The following is a 21025-nucleotide window of genomic DNA, read 5'->3' on the forward strand; positions in this document are numbered from 1 at the left end:
GATCAGGTTTATGGCAACTTCGTATGTTTGGGGTACAGTGGTTGGTATAAAGGGGGAAATTAAGTACAGGTCAGGGGGGTGCAGAAGGAAGAACTTCTCGCGCCTAATAGCTGGCCGGCACGTCCTGTCCACCACATGTAGGCCATAGCATCAAGTGGTGGCTTGTGTGTGTGACTGGCAAACTCTAAAAGCAAACTCTAAACCTGGGATTATTATGAAAAGGACTGGAAAAAAATCTCTGTATAGATCTGTGGTGCAGCCTCGTTCGCTTGGAACACCATGACCATTTTGGGTCACCGTATCTCGAAAACGACACTGCTGAGCTGGAAAAAGTACAGAAGAGGGAACAACTGAGATAATCAGGGTGTTGGAGCATCTTTCCTATGAGGAAAGGCTGAAGAGTCTGGGACTTTTCAGTTTAGAAAAGAGACAACTAAGGCAGGACATGACAGAGGTTTGTTTATAAAATTATACAAAGAGTACACAGAACTTTTTCTCCCTCTCCCCAAATACTAGGATTTGAGGGCATCCAATGGGCAGTACATTCAGAATGGACAAACGGAAAATACTGGGTGACTAAGATGTGGAATTCGCTGTCAAAGGACACAGTGATGGCCGGAAGCATAGATGGCTTTAAAAAGGAGTTAGTCAGATTCGGGGAGGGCAGGTCTATCGTGGCTAATAGTCACTGTGACCAAAGGCAGTAAACCTCTGAATACCAGTACCAGGAGGCAACATCAGCGAAGGCCTTCGTCTCTATACCTTGCTGCTGACCCTCCACAATAACTGGTTGGCCAGTGTGCGAGACAAGATGCTGGACTTGGATGGACCGCTGCTCTGACCCAGCAGGACTCTTCTTACGTTCTTTAACGGGTCATCATGGATGAAGAAGCCAGAGCTCGGTACTCCAATCCTGTGGGGTCAGTGCGTGCCCCAAAGCACTGAATACCCAAGAGAAGATAGAATAATGTGCGCGCAAGTGAAATACATGTCTTAGTTGCAGAACTGTGAGTGAAGTACTGGGAATGGGTGCAACAGGAAAACATTTGCTTATACATGCTTTCTGCATCAAGATTTTGTGCTGTAAACATTTCACATTTGGGCTGCGGGTGGGAATGCAGATTTATGGCTCCTCATGTCAGGCTACGGAGATGATGCTAACAGGTTGCCCGGGTCTAAGCGCAGATTTAGCGGGTTTTAATTGGCCATCTGCCATTCTATTACTCAACCAGTAAAAGGGAAGGGTTCCATCTTTTAAAAATCTGTTTAAAAGTTGTTTTTATGGTCTGAGTGGACTGTTTTATGACTGCAGAATGTTGCTTTGTGTTTTTTTTAATGCCCCAACCTGTTTGTACTGATCATTCCTCTGGTGTTGTTTTTATGATTTTTATTGCATCGTTTTTACTGTTGTGAACCACTCTGAGTCACGTCTATGGAGAAGGAGCATCTTAATTCTCTAATAAATAAAGAAGCGTTCTGATTTCACAATCTGGCTCTCCCATATTGATGTACTGGACGCTAAAGCGTAAAGCAAAAGTCCTACCTAACTTTGGAATTAAGCAGCGATACACAGAAACTTGTTCTTAAAGCAGCTGTATTACATGCTGAACTGGATCCCTCCATGATACAATCCTGTAGCCAGCTCTATGAGATTAAAGCCCACACACTTTGAAAGGGGGTTAAAATAACTGGACGCAGGACTGCAATCTGGGATCAATTGCACTGAAATGAACGAGGCTTATGTGGGAAGTCTCCCGGCAGATTGTTCACCAAGATGGTGTTCATTTAATATTTTTGGGGGTACTGGCCTCTGGCTTTAAGTGGAGGAATTCTTTCCACCTTTCCAAGCACCGGAGAATGGCACCACTATTAGTGGAGTGGGGTGACGGGAAACAACCTTATTCCAATTTTCCTGTCATGGAAAACAGTGGAGTTTGGCATGGGTTTCTGAGACTTCCTGGTGGTGGTGGAGCGTGCCCTCAAGTCATAGCGAACATATGGTGAACCCTGGTGGGGTTTCCATGGCAAGAGACTAACAGAGGTGGTTTACCATTGCCTGCCTCTGCAGTCCTGGTCTTCGTTGGAGGTCTCCCATCAAATTACTAACCAAGGCCGACCCTGCTTATCTTCTGAGATCTAATGAGATCAGGCTCACTTGAGCTATCCTGGTGAGGGCTAGCAATTCCTACCTCCCCTCCAATTCCCAGGGGAGAGGAGACAGCCATCAAACCCAGTTAAAACTGTGCTGCGGACTTGTCCTGAGAGGCAATGTTGCATGAAAGACATCAAAACATTTCATAAAACAGACAAACCCTATCAGAGATACATAAAGTCAGTGTGGTGCAGCCATTAGAGTGATAGACAAAGACCAAAGAGAGTTGGGTTCAAATTCCCCACTACGTCGTGAAGTTCACCAGGTGACCAAGGGACAGTCACTCTCTCTCAGCCATAACCTATGTCACAGGGTTGTCGTGTAGCTTTTTCGTGTAGATTTTTAAAAAGTCAAGACAAGATCTATGTACGTTGTGTTGATTTCTGTAGAGGAAGGATGGGTTAGAAACAACAGATTAGGATTACATACCTTTTTTTCATATACATCTTGCCATTCAATGCCGGCAAAAAATTTGTGTTGCATAATCTCTTTGGCGTCATCTGGTCCGCCACCTAACCTGTGGGGAGGAAAAAAAGACAAGAAGACTAGAGCTTAGCAACGTCCTTTTCTTGTATGGTTACATGCCCTATATTGCAAATACTACATTGGGGTTTTTTGATACGGGGAAACATTTTGCCCAGTGTAAAAATGACAGTATTAAATGACAACACAGACGTCATGCAGCCTATTTACTTATATATTTAATGTGTTATATCCTGCTTTATACCAAAACCACAGCAAAATGCAAACAATTAAAGCACAGTATAAACAAGTAATCAACAACTTGATAAAAAACCAGCCAGCCTTTGGAAATAATGTCTCATATAAGCCAATGAAGCAGGGCAGGCGCCTCTTCCAGATTTTCAAAGCACTTAGCACACTGTGCATATTATGGAAACACCACCATTGGTACTAGTGCTCTAGCACTTAGCATGGCTGACTAGAGCTGGAGAGACCAGAGTTCGAAGCTATGCCCATAAAGTTCACTGGGTGACTTTGGGCTAGCAGCTTCCTCTCAGCTATATCAAACTCAAAGGGTTGTTGTAATGGTAAAATGGGAGAAGAGTGTACTCAGCTCCTTGGAAGAAGAGCGGGATAAAAATGTGACAGGTAAGATAATTAATAATAACTCTTGCAATCTAAAAATGAAATCAGAATTCAGCCAGAATGTAGTAGTGACTAAGGATGTGCACTTTGGGTTTCTGATTCGAGTTTTTAACCCGAATCGGACCCGATTTGGAAAGATTCGGGATTCCCGAATCAGCCCTAGCATTACTGAGCCAATTCGGGAATCCTGAAGCAAACCTTTCCAAAGCGATTTGTATCACTTTGGAAAGCTTCAGGCAAAGCAGCAGCAGCACTTTTCTAAACCTGAAGCAGGAACTGAATCTTTTTTGGGTGCAAACCCCTAGTAGTGACTACAGCGTCAGGCAAAGATCTGGGAGACCCAGGTTGGAATCCCCAATCTGCCAAGGTAGCTCAACAGTTGGGCAAGTCACTCTCTCTCTCTCTCAGCTTAATCTACCTCACAGGGTGCCTGCTGCGAGGATAAAACTAAGGAGGAATGATCTTATAAGCCACTTTGAGACTCAATTGGAGAGAAAAGTAGGTATAAATCTTTAGTGGACAGACAGCGCTAGGTGCTCTGCAAGTTTGGCATCATTTGGTTGAAAGCCGCTCCAGCCCTCCCTCTACACAGGAAATAATTGGATCCAAATAATTTCAAAATCCCGGAAAAACTCAAGGGAGACCTGAATAACACTGAATACTCTTCCCAACTCCACCCCATCAAATATGGATTCTGTTTCTGTACTGGGGACTAGGGATGTGTACCTGGGGGGAAAAAACAGTATTTTTTTAGATTTTGATGTCAGGAGTCACATTTTACCCTTACTACAACTTTCTGAAATAAACTAGGCTAAAAGACAGTAACTCAATTACACTTCACTGACTCTTTAACATCTTGGTTGTCTACTTTAAACACTGGATGTTCACATGAGAGTGTTTTGTACATCATGCTTAGATTTGATTCTTATGTTAGGCAAAAAGGTGACGGTATTTACGAGAAGCGTGCGATTGGATACCACCAATCCAATAAAAAGCCCGATATTTCCTATGCTGGATTGGCATTATCTGACTGCATAAGTCTCCCACTGCCACCCCTGATGATTCCCAACTTGATATTTCGAATCCCAAAAATATCAGGATCAGGAATTATGTCATAGAGGCAGGGAGAGAAAGCATACCCGCCCCCCTCCAATGTGTTTGTAGCATGTTGGCCCTTTAAAAATATTACAGGGCCACTTTTTTTTTTTTTTTGGCAGTAAGACCTGTCTTCCACGCTCCAGGTCTTCTACTATAAAAAACAGTGCACTGCAATGCAATGCAGACCAGCTGGGGGCTGAGGTGTGCTGTTTCTCCTTCCCTGCTCCTGGATGGGTTGGAGACACACTTCAAAAATTGTTTTAATTTCCTTCAGAAAGGGCATGATTTGGAGTGATGGTGGTGGAAAGTGCGGTCAAGTCATAGCTGACTTATGACCACCCCTGGTGGGGTTTTCATGGCAGAAGACTAACAGAGGTGGTTTGCCATTGCCTTGGTCTTTGTTGGAGTTCTCCCATCCAAATACTAACCAAGCCCGACCCTGCTTAGCTTATGAGATCTGAAAAGATCGGGCTTGCCTGGGTTATCCAGGTTAGGGTAGATTGGGAGTACTGTTCCAGTATTTATTTAGAACTGAAATTTCTCCTAACATGATTTTCTAAAAAAGTAACAATACTCCTGCATGTGCGAGATACCTGTCAAGGGGCTTCTGTAGCTGGCAAAATGCTGCCTAATTCCAAGGACGAGCATCTAGCGAAATACTAATTTCCAGAGACCAAATGCCAAAAGGGGCCTCACCTTTGCTTAGGATCCTTCTTTAGCAAGCCTGATAGAAGAGATTTCGCTTCTGGTGACAAAGTGCGCGGGAACCTGATCTCTTCCATGAGAATGAGTTCAAAGAGCTTCTCGTGATCCTGGTTGTAGAAAGGGAGCCGCCCGCACATCATTTCATACATGACGACTCCTAAACCCCACCAGTCCACCGCACGCCCATAGTCATTATCTTCCAGCACCTGGAAAGGGTACAGCAACAGAAGTTTAGGTTACATGCCATATGACACTTCCTTATTCAGATTACTGGCCCACGTAGCTCAGTATCATCCACTCTGATTGGTGGCAGCTCTCCTAGGCCTCAGGCCAAGAAAGGTCCTTCCCATCGTCTGCCAACATAGGATCGTTCAAATGGAGAAGCCGGGGACTGAACCTGGGTCCGTGGATACAAAGCAGGAGCTTCCCAGCCTTTCCAATGCTGTCATTAATTCTTCAAGTAGGCCAGGATCACACCTTTATTTCATACAGCCATAAATAGGATTTGAATGAATAGAGCATGGTTTCCAGTCCTGAAAAACACCAGGCTAACAAAACACTCTATACCCGACAATAGCTCTGCAGAGAAGATTAGCACATCAAGCACCAATCCATATGCTAAAGAACCTCCTCAGGATACAGTGAAGCTTCCCTCCATTAGCATTCCACACCCTGGGAAACTCTTACAGGATGACTCAGCCCAACCCCACCCCTCCTGAGTAGATATAAATGACCTGCCAACATCTTTTTTCCAACCCATTCGTCTTCAGTTTTCTGCTGGTCACCTATCTAGACCAAGGGGCTAAACAGAGTCATTGCGGATGAGGCAGAACATTGCTCTCTCAAAACCAGCTCTTTCTCCAAATCAGTTAGATCAAACTATCCTTAATTCATAAAACCAGCCTAATTTGTAAACATCACAATATCAAAACCAACAAAACAAAATAAGTTAAAGTAAGCACCTTTAAAGTTAGAAGAGTTTGATCTATGTATATGGTTAAATCAACAAAGTTATTTACAGTGTGTGTTATTGTCTAATGTGTTAAAATAGTCAATGTATTTGAAAAATCTATTTAATAAAAATGATTTTTTTTTTAAAAAAAAGGTTATTTGGCTCTTCCTCAAAGGAAGACAGGTTGAAGGGACACACCTCTTCTTCCCAAATGTGTGAAGTGGACCTGAAACACAACCTCCTAATGCTCGGTAATGCTGTATATTTAGGAAGGAAGTTTCAACCTCTACCTAAGGTAGCCAATGGAATCAAAACAAAATATAATAACGGAGCAAGCGTAGCGAAGATAAAGGAAAGTTCGGCAACATCACTAGTCATTTATATTTAGTGAAAACATTTCTCTTTCTGCTAGGAAACTATGAGATCCGCTGAAGCATTTCTGCAGATGGAAGATTTTCCATCTGTGGAGTACGACTTCCTCACCTCTCCCTGCTGCAGCCCAAAATTCTTCCCCCAAATGTGAGCCACGGGGGACAGGGAGCAGTATTTTGGGAGGGGAAAAATTTGAGCTGCAGCAGGAGGGGGGGGGTGAAGAAGTTACACACCACAGATGGAAATCCTGCCATTTGTGGAAAAGCTTCAATGGATCCATGCCGTTAGTTCTAACCAATACAATGGGGGGCAAGAGGTGAGGGTGGGTAGAGAAACTTGCCATGGAGGCATAGACTAGTTCAAACAGATTAACACTTCTTCTCTGGTTAACTTAAAAAGCTGCCTCTGCCTGCGGATTTCCCATTACTTTCCCTTGCAAGCAATGAAGCTGCAATAAGCTTTCTTTTCGCTGACCGAAAGCAGAAGTTGAACTTTTCAGAAGGGCAAATGCTCATACTAACTGTGGGGCCCATTTCATACGTGTTGCCAACTTGGTTTATTCACAGTAGAGGACAGAAATGGGGGCTCATGCAAGAAAACCATAGCACTGACAAATGTCATCTTCCCCCTCCCTCACAAAAACTGCCAACCGAGATGGGAACAAAATGTAACATTAGGGGTGTGTGTGTGGGGGGGGGGGTAGAACAGTTGGACCATGAACTTGTGGCAAATTCTCAGTTCACAAGTGGTCGACTGCAACACACACACGCACACCTTTCCCCACTCGGAGATGGCGGCTCCGTCAAAGAAAAATGACACGCACGAAGTGTCCAAAATGTGGAATGCGTGGGACGCACACAGAAAATACACAGACGAGGAGGCAGATTCTCCGCCTTAAAAGAGTCGGCCCTATTATTACATAGCAGAATTGCTGAAGTACGTTAAAACTCAGAGAGCTTAGATCATCCTTCACTGGAGGGCATCAGAAAGCAACCAGCCAGTGATTTTGAAAACGTTCCAAAATGCCTCTTGACCCTGACTGTCTGGGTCCCGGTGGCAGCTGCTGAGCTGCAAAAAAGCATCAGCTAGTAGTCCCGACATTTTGGGAGCTCCTAAATAATAATGTGTTACTAGATATGGATAAAAACTAAGAACTGATTTCTAGATTCTACCCATATGAGTCTTGCTTTTTTGAGGGGAGTGTCTAGGGCGTGCCCCCATTTAGAACCATCAGCATGTGTTTTTATTTCTTTACTTCATTTGCATTCTGCCGTTCTCCCCAATGGGGACTCAAAGTGGCCTACATCATTCTCCTTTCCTCCATTTTTCTTAACAACAACCCTGTGAGGTGGGTTAGGTTGAAAATTTGCAACTGGCCCAATGTCACCCAGCAAGCTGCCGTGGCAGAGCAGGGAATCAAACTTGGGTCGCCCAGATCCTAGTCTGTCAGTCTAAGCCATTATACCACACTGGCTGTTGTTTTGCGGTACTCGGCCAGAAAAGGGGCATAAGAGTTGGAGAAAATATTTTAAAAGAGGAATCGGGAAAGGGTGGTGGCAGTGAGGACAAACGTTATCCAGTATTCTGAAGGACAGCTTAAAATGGCTGGTGGTTTTGCACTTAAGGATGAAAGCATTAAAGGCAAGATCTAACCTGTAAAATTGTGAGCAGCTTGGAAGAAACGGATAGGGGCGGGGGAAAGCCCCATTGATGCAAACAAAAATACAATCAGCCAGTGAAACCAGTACGTAAGAGTGTGTTCTAGCAGCCACAGCCACATTAAAGAGTTCATTTTAAAAAAACCCATCAACTGAGAGTCACACTTGAAGAGGCTCTGGAATATGTGTAATCTCTGAATATGTGCACAGGGCTGATTCAGACAGCACATGGTTCTGAATTAAAACGGAGCAGATTGGAGCCCTCGACTTGGGCTCCTCCATTTTCCTATTTAGCACTTATTTTTTAAAAAACTTCACTTGAGTGTCACGAGGATTGTCCCAGCATCACATCCAGTTTAGTACTTCACTGAAATTATTGTCGGACTTAACTACTGCCGTTCGAGAGAGCATGACAACAACAACATTTTATTTATATACTGCCCTTCCGGACAACTTAATGCCCACTCAGAGCAGTTTACAAAGTATGTCATTTTTATCCCCACAACGATCACCCTGTGAGGTGGGTGGGGCTGAGAGAGCTCTGAGAGAGCTGTGACTTGACCCAAGGGCACCCCACTGGCTTAAAGCGGAGGAGTGGGGAATCAAACCCGGTTCTCTAGATTAGAATCCCACCACTCTTAACCACTACACCAAACTGGCTCTCAAGCAGGCCCAAGGCTCCAAGGAGTTTTCAGACAAAGGAAAAAAGGAATACTGCTTCACATAACTGTTAGTTTCTTGGATATGCGGCCAACAAGAGTTGCTAGCCCGGATGGACCTTAAAATGACTGGTAGAACAGACCGGCCATAATGACCACAGTGGTCGAGAGAGAAATCTCGGGGTTGGATCCTGTGGTTCTGTTCTGCAGATTGCGGTTGTCAGGTCTGTTGCCCACAGTCCCGCCATACCGTCCCACAGTCTAGCTAGTATGTTGCAATAGCCTCGTGCACCTGTTCCCCTGTTGTTTTCCAGATTCCAGTACGGCGGAGACCTTATCTCGGATGGCTCACCGCAGCGGCCTTGGGGTAGCTCCGTCCTGATACTCCCATCCTGCTACTGATTACGTTCCTGCTTGATGGGTAAGCGGGTGGGGGACATGTAGAGGGGTAGTTATAGTGTATCGTGTACTCAGTGCGTCATTCTTCACAAGGAACCTGTGTACAGCCAGACACCTTTAATTGCTTCTGTGTATCTTATGGACATACGTATGGCGAAGCCAAGATATCTCAATAAAAACCCATTTACTCAAGAGCCTGGATTTCTTGCTGCAAGGGTTGGGAGTCAGCTTCGAAGTATCCTGTCTTCCATAGACTGACAGCGGCGTTCTCCCTTCCGCACTTCCTGTGCCAGGGATAAAGAGCTGCCCTTGGAGGAATGGATCACTGTAGGATCCACCTTTCAGCTTTTCCACAGGCAGCTGTACACCACGGACTACCAGATGCGGGGAGTTAATCCTCATGCGCAGACCTGCTCACTCATCTCCTTAAGGCGCCCCAACAGCCACTGTGGGCTAGCCACCGATTGTGCCACTGAGTGGCCCAGCATGGAACAGCAGTTCACATTCTTTCCTCACAAGCTGCCAGTTTTCTTTTATTACCTGGGAAAGCAGGTGCTAAAAAGATTCATACTGAAAATATTGATGCGATTCATCAGTTTAGTTATTACAGATTTTGAACTAAAAGCGGTCTTCATTGGAATAGACTACCGTATTGATTGTGGTGGCTGTGGGAAGTGCTATCAAGCTGTAATCGACTTACGGCGAGTGGCGACTCCTGCTGGGGTTTTCAAGGCAAGAGACTAACAGAAGTGGCTTGCCATGGCCTGCCTCTGCACAGGCAGCCTGGTCTTCCTTAGCGTCTCCCATCCAAATACTAACCAAGGCCGACCCTGCTTAGCTTCTGAGATCTGATGAGATCGGGATTACCTGGACTCCCTCTTTGCAAATATACTTTCACCTTTAGGAGGAGCCCAATCCCACCCCTGACTAATAGAATTAAAAAAAAAACAGGCTAGTCAGTTTTATGGTGCTATTTTATACTGAATTTGACTCTTGGTCCATCAAGATAAGTATTGTCTCACGGTCTCAGGCAGAGGTCTTTCACATCACCTCTTGCTTGGTCCTTTAACTAGAGATACTATGGATTGAGCCTGGGGCCTTCTGAGGGCCAAACAGATGCTCTACCACTGAGCCAGGGCCCCTTCCCAATTATACTGGCTGCTGATATTTCCAGGCCCACGGGCTGGCACAGTCCTTTAAAGTGCTACATAGCTGAACCCAGAGCACATATCCGCCACATGAGTTTGCACCTTGTCTATGAGAGTGGTTGGTGGTGCCCTGCTCGGCATGTTTTCATTAAATCAGGTTGGCAGGTATGCAGGGCAGAGCCTTTTTGGCTGTGGCTCCCAGACTATGAAATTCCAAAAGCTATCCATGTTCTGGAGGGCGAGTTCGGATTTCTTTTTCCCAACGAATCCTCTTTTGAAATCTGTATTGCCAGTCTTTATTTCTTAACAGCTGGGTTTTATTGCGTGTTGGTTTTTAGATGCTTACATCCACCAAAGTTTCACAACAACTGCTATTTTATTGTTTTACTCTGTTTTACTTGCATTTTTACTCGCTGCCATTTGAATAAGCCTGTTCTCATTTCAGACTTCTTGTAAACAAGAACATAAACTCATCTTTTAATAGCCGTAACAAATTAATCACATTAAACCACCATTGTCCTAATCAAGTCAATTAATTGATGAAAAGCAAGACAGTTTAAACAGTAAAAACCTCCACGGTGGTGCTGCTAAATGGTTACTACCACAGAGTACCACATTCTTCTACCCATGTTGTAAGAACGAGATCTGCAAGCTTTTCGTTTAAAAACTAGGCTATTCAAGCAGAAGACGCCCTAGAGTGTATTTGCTAAGGACCAGGATGGATCTCGCAAGTGCAGGGAACTAAATCCATTGCAAAAAGTCGAGCTACTCAAACGTACCAGCAAACTAATGTTTGCTCTTCCTTCGGCTCCCCTCCACCCGCGCCTTAGTGTCCGCTTGCTGGTTAGCATGCTGCATTGAAAAAAAAAAAATTACTGGAACCTGGAAAAGGGCCTGCAAATGAAAAGCCGGAGGCTGCCAGGTATTAGATTACCCCACGCAGGTCTATTTACAGCATCTCTTGCCGTATGATTTGCACCGAGCGACAGCTGGCTTTGCAGCTGCCCCATATATGTAGAAGACCAACACAGCTGCTTCGTCTGCCAGGATTCCAGGAGCCAGCCTCATCATCCTTTATGAGCAAGCGAGGGGTCGTGCGGCGTACGCAGGATTGTGTGACAATGCAGTTAGCCCGCTATCAGCCAGCCATGCCCTTTCCCGGCAAAGGGCCCTCTCGCTCAGGCTTGGGCCAGGAGCGGTTTCAAATAAAACCAGCCTGCTATTCTAGAAGATTCATCAGTAAGTAGAAGGAAAAGGGTAAAAAAAAAAATCCTGCCCGCTTTCTTGCAAGCATCCAAATAGCCTTTCCCAAGGCCCGATCTTTCCCAGTTCGTAAAGTACCTTGGAACAATCTCTGAAGCCCCATTAAACAAGTGTGTTGGTGGGGGTGGGGGTGGTATATCTCCCTTTCTTTTTAATTATGAAACTATTTTGCCGCAACTGCAACCAAAAGGCGCCTATCAATGGCTGCAGGCTAACCGTGGTGGGAGTGATAGCTCTCTGAGGAGCAACGCAGCAAGACGACGAGACCTGAACTCAAGAACAGGCTTTAGCCCTGGACACGCAAGCCCACTGACTTCATAGAAGTCACAGCAATGGAACCGCCATCACGACTAAATCCCAATCCGAGCACAGGCTGCATCAACCACCGAACCAGTCGCCACAAGAAGCGATGAACTTGATGATAACAGTATGGGATGTAAGTCAATGTTGCGACGTCCCTGTTCTGTAAGGCTGTATTAAGAGCATTGCTGGGTCAGCTAGAACCTACCTAAATTTCACATCGAATTTCCCACAGGAGCCAACCAGAAGTTTCTAGGGGGTCCGCAAGCAGAGGATGAGACAGCAGACCTCCCCTGCTATTTTGCACGTTGCACTATCACTTGGTCTCAGGACAGTGTGCATACAGTTCACCCAAGGGCTGACCAGATCGAGGCCTGCTTAGGTGTCCTACATCTTCCACTCCTACCTTGGGATTCCCCCTCCACAGTGGCTGGCAGTCAGAGGAACCTGAACGTGGTGACCCATTTAGCGGTCATGGCTAAGAGGTATTGATAGACCTAATCTTCTCCTCTGTCACTGGCTCTGTAGAGTTTCAAGTAGGGGGTCTTTCACATCCCCTACTATCTGATTCTTTCAACTAGATAATTGAACTGCGGACTTTCAGCATGCACAGCAGAAGCTCTACTACTGAGCCATGGTTGCTGCCCTTAACAAGAACACACGAAACTGCATTATACTGAGTCATCCCATTGGTCTATCAAGGTCAATCTTGTCTACTCTGATGGACCGTGGCTCTTCGGGGTCTCAGGTGGAGGTCTTTCACATCGCCTGCCACCTGATCCTTTTAACTGGAGATGCCGGGGCTGGAACCTGGGACCTTCTGTGTGCAAAGTGGTTGCTCTGCCACTGAGTCACAGCTCCACCCTAACAGAGAATGCTTCCATAACTAGCCTCTCTGGCTGTCACTGCGGGAGATAATCAAAGGTTCTTGGTCAACAGGCCTCAACAGCTCCTCCAATTCACACTCTGAGAGGTCCATTTAAGATGCTTCAGGGAAGATTTCTGAAGAACTGCCTCTCCCACCTGACCAGCTGAGATTCACCAAAGATGCTCCATTGTATCCGCTTGTATGTCAAGGCAGATCTTCAAACATGCGAGAAGGCAATCATGCCTTATACTGAGTCAGACCATCAAGTTAGTATTGGCAGCCGCTCTTCAGGGTCTCAGGTGGAGGTCTTTCACATCAACTTGCTGCCTGGTCCTTTTAACTGGAAATGCTGGGGATTGAACCTGCAGCCTACTGCATGCCAAGCAGAAGTTCTTCCACTGAACCACAGCTATCATCACGGGGAGCTTCCAGGTTATACAACTTGGAATCCACTTTGCCTCTAGGATGTGGTGAGGACGAGGAAGAATGCCTTATTCCTTTGTTGAGATTGACTACCAAAGATGTAGTCAATCCCAATGCTTTTATTGCTGCGTTCAAAATTTACAGGTTTTGATGGTGTTATTTCACGGCAGCAAAAGCCAAGGGGGCCCTCAATGGCCAAGTTGCTCCTCATTATATTGGATCATACAGCTAACCCAATATGGGCAAAAGCTACTGCCCAGAGTGTCAAGGGAATCTGCTGGGTAGAGGTCATAGGGTGGAGAGAAAACATAAGACTCACTGGCAATAAAGAAGGAGTCCAACTAGGAAGGGTACTACATACCACAAATGCTGACACGAGCACATCAGAATCTGGAATACAGCAAGCAAAAAAGCAAGTAATATTTTTATCTCTGTTTCTGCCTCTCTCTCCCTACTGATATTTAAGGGCTATCTTCCAGCCAAAAGGTAGGGGTGACTGGAAGGTTAGAGGAGAAAAAGGTCATTTAAAATTAAAATAAGTGGCTGATCAGGTAGGGAGCCGACAGCTCCGAACAGCTGTGCGGGCGGAATATACAAGGAAAGGCACAACAGCTGTAAACACCTCGGTGACCGATACATCTGACACATCAAAGGCCATGCTGGGCAGCCGCTGCCATCTATGCACCCAATTCCAGCATGGCCCTAAAACAACTATGCGGCAACTGTACAAACAGGCTCAGGGGCTGGGCTCCGATTACAAACAGATGACAGGACCGTAAGCCCCACTTCTTTCGCTCTCTTTTTTCCTCCAGCTGAGCGGCTTCATCTACTCAGGGCATTCGCTCACATGTCCTCCGGATGGTTTGAATGCTAAGCCATCACCGGAGGCCTCCGAAGCTTTTGTACACAGACACGGTAAACCACAGAGCAAGCTGGGTAACAAAGATCCGAACAAGCTTGGGATGGAACAAGCTCGGTGAAACCAAGGCCAAAGGAACTGTAAGAAGGGGAGAAAGAAAGGGCGGAAACCCTCGTAGCTTACAAGCATTACCTACGATAGTTTGAAAAAATCTGCATGTTCAGAAATAGTATGAATACCGTGTGTGTGTGTGTGTGTGTGTGTGTGTGTGTGTGTGTGTGTTTGTGTGTTGACAAAGACTGATGGGGGGAGGGTGACAAACAGAGGAGATCTATTGCCTTTGCACCCTACTTGTGAATTTCCAGCTGATCACTGCTGGAAACAAGATGTCAAACTAGCGAGTGCCTTGCTCTAACAGAAGGAATTTTCATGTTTTGAAGTTGTAGAAAAGAGCAAGAGTCCAGTAGCACCTATAAGACTAACAAAATTTGTGGTAGGGTATGAGCTTTTGTGAGTCACAACTCACTTCTGCAGATAAAGCTAGTCTTATAGGTTCTACTGGACTCCTCCTCTTCTCTACTGCTACAGACTACCACGGCTACCCATCTTGATCTATCTCCATGGAAGGTTCTGAAGTCGGTCCTTCAACTTTCTTAACAGATCTCATGTTAAAAAAAAATCCATGAACTCAAAACTCTTACGTTAGCGCACAGATTTGTTATTAAGGGTGCCAATGAGTACCAACACCCGCGGGAAAGTTACATGGGATTCTGCAAAACTTTCATTGTTGAATTTAAGACCGATTGAAAAGGGCTCGAGGGAAAGCCCAAGAGAAATCATGGTTTATAGCACAGTATGGAAGCTCCTCTGCAATCCCTGCAGAAAAAGCAAATCGCTGAGCACAAGAAACAGAGTGGGCAGAAAGAAAGAAAGAAAGAAAGAAAGAAAGAAAGAAAGAAAGAAAGAAAGAAAGAAAGAAAGAAAGAAAGAAAGAAAGAAAGAAAGAAAGAGACCTCCAGGATCCCTGGCCAAACTGGCCTGGGGAAAACTGTCACCTGACCCCCCAAGGTGGCGATTGGCCTTACCCTGGGCATGTAAGAAGGGGCCACGAGAACTAAGCGCTGATGTAACCCTTCCTGCCCTCCCTCTCATAATCTGCCGAGCCTCACAGAATCAGCATTGCTGTCAGATGGCCATCTAGCCTCTGCTTAAAAACCTCCAAAGAAGGAGAGCCCACCCCCTCCCAAGGAAGCCTGTTCCACTGAGGAACTGCTTTAACTATCAGGAAGTTCTTCCTAACGTTTAGCCGAAACACCCAGCAACAGAGAATCTTAAGATTACCCTTTTTAAAAACTGCTTTATTATTTTATTGGTGCAAAGCAGAAAAAAATAAAAAAGCAAACAGAAAGAAAAAAAAGAAAACAATGCCTGCTACAAGAACACTATTAGAAAATCTATATATACGTATCTATAAAAGATTTCCGAATATCTAGAAACAAGTCCATACGCAATTACGTGACTTACTATTGTGTGTGCAGCGACGCACAGGTGAGGAGAAGAAGAGGAGTGAATGAGCTGGCACTGCTCGCTTATATAGGCGCACACACACATCCAAATGGAGGGATAGCACTATACACATGTTAAGTGTCATATCCAAGTTTATCAGGAATCCTGCTTTCCCAATGTTCCCGATAAGGAGGACAGCACCCATGCATATACAGTTCTGCACAGGTACAGTACTGGGCACATGTTTGGGCAAAGAAATGTAGGGGAAAGTAGGTGCAGCGTCCTGCTCCCCTTCTATATCTGTTGGCCCGTCTGATGTCGCACATACATGACTTTCAACAACTGCTTAGTTACAAAGAGAAAGAAGGCCAGACTGCATTTTATCATAAAACTGCTGCAACCGATTTGACGGTCAGTTCCCAAGCTTTTGGTGCATTTGAGTGTGGCCAAGGAGGTCGTTCCTTTTTTCTCAAGAGCCAAGAGAGGAAGCAAGCCAGCGCCAGTCAACAGCTGCCACTGGAGCTGGGTACCAGCAGTGCCCCAAGGCAGGTGAGTAGGCTAATTGGGTACCGCTAGAAACAGCCACACAGCTATGTAGGGAATAATCTCATTAGTAGGGGTGTGCAATGCAGAATTCCCAAGCCGGAAAAACACGAAAATAAATGTTTTCGGGGTTACTATGTTAGTGGTAACACTTATCAGGGCTGCTTCAGAATCACTAAACCCACTCTTTGAAAAAAATCTGTGGTTTTTTCCCAGAGTTCCAGTACTTTACCAGCCATGTAGCATGAGCCTTTTGAGTCTGATTTCCTGGACAATGGCATTTCTCCCATTCAGATCCTTGCAAGGGAGAAGCAGAGTTCTCCCAGCCAATTCCAAGCAGCAGAGAGTGGCCATTTTCCTTCCTCCCTCCTTATAGGGTGGAGAGATTTCCCCACCTCTGAAAGTAGAACATCTAGGCTTGTACAGGAGCCTGCAGAATTCAAACTGTGTGTCTAATTTGCTTGATACTTGGGGGTTCTTTGGTGGACAGGCAGAAGAAGCTCTGCTGTGATTTTGGTGACATTTGGTTGAAAAACAATGATTCCAGCCCCCTCCCATGCACCCATAGTAAATATAGTAAATAATATAGTATAGTATAATATAGTAAATAATGCCCGCATAGTAAATAATGGAAGGGCAATTCCAATGGCTGGAGGGAGGGCTGTGTACAATTCTGGTCACCACACCTCAAAAAAGATATTATAGCACTGTAAAAAGTGCAGAAAAGGGCAACTAGAATGAACTCGTGGGCACTCAATGAAATTGCTGGGCAGTCGGGTTAGAACGGATAAAAGGAAGTACTTGTTCACCCAAAGGGCGATTAACACATGGAATTCACTGCCACAGGAGGTGGTGGCAGCTTCAAGCATAGACAGCTTCAAGAGGGGATTGGATAAACATATGGAGCAGAGGTCCATCAGTGGCTATTAGCCACAAGGTATAGATGGAACTCTCTGTCTAGGGCAGTGATGCTCTGAATTCTTGGTGTTTGAAGGGGGGCAATCAGTGGGAGGGCTTCTAGTGTCCCTTCCCACTGGCAGACCTCCTGAGGACACCTGGTTTTTGGCCACTGTGTGACACAGAGTGTTGGACTGGATGGGCCATTGGCCTGATCCAACATGGCTTCTCTTATGTTCAGGAACCTGCAGAATTCAAACCCTTTGTCCAATTTGCCTGAAAGCTGGGGGGGGGGCTCTTCAGTGGATAGACAGAAGAAGCTCCACTGCGATTTTGGTGTCTTTTGGTTGAACGACAGCAACTCTAGCCCTTGCCCAAATGTCCCCCCCACCAGGGAATAGCAGACTGACCAGAAGTGGTGTCTGCAATGAAAGATTTCCTCATTTTCTGAAAGGAATGATGGCAAATGCTGAGTTTTCACTGGGAAAGTTTTAAAAAATGTCAGTTACTGTAAGAGTGGGGAAATGAAATAAATGCAGACATAGCTACTTTGGAAGACTGTCAAAGCAACCCCCTTTGTTCAATTTGATTCAGACTTGGGGGGGGGGCTTTAGATTAGAGGGGGTGGGGGCTCTGTGTGCAAATTTGGTGCCATTATCTTTATAGACAGCTGCCCTTGACCCTTATATACATTCTCCATTGAAAATAAGGATCCCAGAATCTGGAACCCAAAAAAACACATGGATTTGAAGTTGAACTCATAATGTCCTACCTGGAAATATGCAATCACTGTAAAAAATACCTCCTGCCCCAAAGCCCGGATCTGAAGTTATAACAAAACTGTTCTCAGTGTACACTCCGACTCATTAGTATCTCATGCCCTGTCTTTGGTCCAGGATGGGAGCAGAGATCCTGCCAAATGCCCAAACGGGCCCGCTTAAGTGGAAGCCCTGCACTTAAGAACACTGGTGCAAAAAGAGGAAAGCATGTGGCCTCTAGCTTGGGTGTCCTGGCTTGGGACACTGCAGGGAAGTGTGTGCTTCCTCTGTTCCACACACCCAGCTTGTTGTAACACCAGACAGGTGGCTAGTAGGTACATAAAAGAGTATTAGGAACGACTTTAGCATCTTCTGTATGCCTTGGATCCTGTATCTCAGCTCTATCTGCACTTTTCTCCAGGCACTGTAGAGACAGTCCTCTAGCAATAGGCACGTTCTTCTTGCAATAGATACTTTGGTGCTCTCTGAAAAACAACGGATGGTGCAAGTGTCTAGCTTCAGAAGAAATGGGTTCCACAGCAGAGGGCAGTCTTCACAACACCCAGAGAGAAGTGCACAGAGCAAAGGTACAGGATCCAAGCCGTTCGGTTCAACTGCAGCTGTGCAAGGCATCCCAAAATTAACATACCTCCGGCGCAAGATACTCGGGCGTGCCACAAAAAGTCTTCATCGTCGCTCCATCCTTGATCCCTTCTTTGCATAACCCAAAATCCGTTATCTTTATGTGCCCATCTTTATCCAGCATCAAGTTCTCCAGCTTCAAAAGGAAAGGGGGGAAAGAACCACAACAAAGAAAAAAGGTTTGTCGTTAGAGGAACAATACTGAAATCCCAAGCAGGAAAACAAGAAGTTTCTTTTTAAAGTTCCGTGTTCATTCCAAAAGAACAGTCATATCATTCTGCTGTAGCCAAAACAACAACAGATCTTGTGATAACAGTAACAAATTGAATTTAGCAGAAATGTCCCTGAGCCAGAATCTACTTCATCATACACATCTCATCCAGTTCTTGTAAGACAGACAGCAGAGCAAGCCAGAGATCAAAATTATATTATTTTTCCAAGGATCTTAATGGATTTAAGCACCACGGCCTGTTTTGAAGGAATTTTTGAGAGAACTAAGCCTGGACTGGCCTCCAAAAACTCACCACCCTCTCTCTATACCTTTAAATCTCTATAGACCACGTTCTTCTCTGAATGTAGGTAGTCCAGCGCCGATACAATCTCAGCCCCATAAAAGCGGGCCCGGTCTTCAGAAAAGACTCGCTCCCGCGATAGATGGAAGAACAACTGCAAGGAAGAACCATTTGCTAACTTCAGACTATGGTGTGCATATGGCAAAATTACACAACCAAAAAACGGGGGGGGGGGGGGGTGACTCGAGTTCATATATTCTCAAGCACAGCCCTCTGCTGCCCACAGGACCTCCCCCCTCCATAGTCTGTTCTAGGGCATATTCTTGGTATATAGAAATTTGGTATATGTAGGGTTGCCAATCTCCAGGTGGGGCCTAGCCATCTCCCAGAATTACAACTGGTCTCCAGATAATGAAGATCATGTCCCATAGACACAATATCTGCTTGGGGGGGGGGCTCTATGGCATTATACCTTGCTAAGGTCCCTACCCTCTCCAGGCTCCACCCCCAAAATCTCCAGTAATTTCCTGTCCCAGAGTTGGCAACTCTAGGTATATGGTACATGCTGTTGTCCTCCATAAACTCAGACTGCAAACTTCAACCATGCCCCAGAATACATTTATAGTACACTAATTAAACTACCGAAACACATTTTGTTTCTAACTAGTTACTTGTTAAATGTTCCCTCCCAATTTGGCTTTACAAGTCATACACTTGAAAAGAGTATAGTTTTCCAAAACCTTTGCTGGCTTGGAGTTCCGGTGTGCAGGTCGAGCTATGCACACGAAGGGGAAGTCTACTGTCATATATAAGTTCCTCACTCCTCTGAGTGCCTCTCGGCTTGGACTGGGAAGACAAGCTTGCATCACTTTGGAAGGTCAGGAAGCCAGATTTCACTACCTTTGAAGCTGACTCGCAACGCTGGGGTAGAAAGGGGAAATTAATTCACCACTTTCCCTGGGACAAATGCCGACCACCTTTCCATGCAATCCTGAACACATTTCCCCCTCGCCAAAAGTGGAGGGTTCTTAATTCATAATGAGCATGCTCAGGAGATCGGCAGCTGTTATTACACCTTAGTGACATTCACCTGTCTTTCTTGTCAAAAGCTGCCTTCTGCCAGGTCAGGCCATTAGTACAGCCTTGCAAGGATCAGTGGTGGCTCTCCGGGGGCCCTGAGTCTTCCCTGGCCTTGCTACCTGATATCCCTTTGAACAGTCACTGGGGGACTGGATCAGGGACCCTCCGCACGTGAAGCGCATGTTCTACCACTGGGGTTTGCTACGACACGCTCCGAGAATGCGCAAGTCACTAAAATAGTACACCGGGGGGGGGGGGGGTCAAACACCAAACACATAAGAACGTCCGAGAGAGGCGAACGTGACCCTTACCTCCCCTCCGTTGGCGTACTCCATGACAAAGCACAACCGGTCATGCGTCTGAAAGGAATACTTTAAAGCCTGTTTAAAAAAAGGCGTTTTTAAAAAGACGTTGATTTTTTTAATCACCAAGTGTTTTTTTTAAAAAAAACTAAATCTAGACTGAGCCCTCATAGCAAGTATTAGTACTGTTATTTTCTGCTGCTGCTATTTCCACTTTCCCAGCTGGAGAACTGGGGTCAAACAACTTACGACTAGGCTGAAGCCACCCTTTGAATCTGTAAACCACGCTGGAATTTTAACACAAGTGTCTCGAGTCTAAGCCCGATTTCCTACCTTCTTCCCAGTTTCAGAAAACCCCACTTTGGCTGACCTCCTAAAGAACTCTGCTGTATCTGTCACAGAACCAAGAGTTTTGTTCTAGGGTCCACTCTTTGTATACGAGGGCCATTGGCAAAGCCCTCAAGACCTTATTGGCACCCTGCATGAAGTAAGAACAACACAGAAAATGCCCTCCAAATACCCTACAGTTGTGTATTATTAAGGGGAAGCTGGTAATAAATAGGCAAGCTGCCTTCCGAGGAAGTTTGCTTGCTGGGATTAATTTTCACAATCAGGAATCCGCGGGAAGAGCCAGCATAGTGGTTAGACTAGGGTCTAGGAGCCCTGGGTTCGAATCCCCACTCTGCCACGGGAGCTTGGAGAAGGCAAGAGCAGAGACCATGCGAATTTTGTGGATTTGGGTCCTGGACTAAAACTACCACACTGGCAAACAGCTCAGACTGAGAAAGGTGGGTATTTCCGGGGAAATCCTATAACATTCAC

At 45.5% G+C, this 21025-nt stretch overlaps 1 protein-coding gene across 2 annotated transcripts in view; it reads right to left on the reverse strand.

Moving 5' to 3' along the window:
• Positions 1-21025, reverse strand: part of AKT1 (AKT serine/threonine kinase 1) — a 159571-nt gene that overhangs the window by 7597 nt on the left and 130949 nt on the right. For both annotated transcript variants that reach the window (XM_054970862.1, XM_054970863.1), the window contains exons 8-12: positions 20213-20281; positions 18850-18975; positions 18317-18445; positions 5054-5268; positions 2582-2669 (exon numbers count right to left, since the gene is read on the reverse strand). In XM_054970862.1, the coding sequence (XP_054826837.1) occupies positions 2582-2669; positions 5054-5268; positions 18317-18445; positions 18850-18975; positions 20213-20281 (627 nt within the window). The remainder of the gene's footprint in view (positions 1-2581; positions 2670-5053; positions 5269-18316; positions 18446-18849; positions 18976-20212; positions 20282-21025) is intronic.

Source organism: Eublepharis macularius, chromosome 2, assembly GCF_028583425.1.
Source record: "Eublepharis macularius isolate TG4126 chromosome 2, MPM_Emac_v1.0, whole genome shotgun sequence".
In the NCBI taxonomy this organism is placed as follows: Eukaryota; Metazoa; Chordata; class Lepidosauria; order Squamata; family Eublepharidae; genus Eublepharis; species Eublepharis macularius.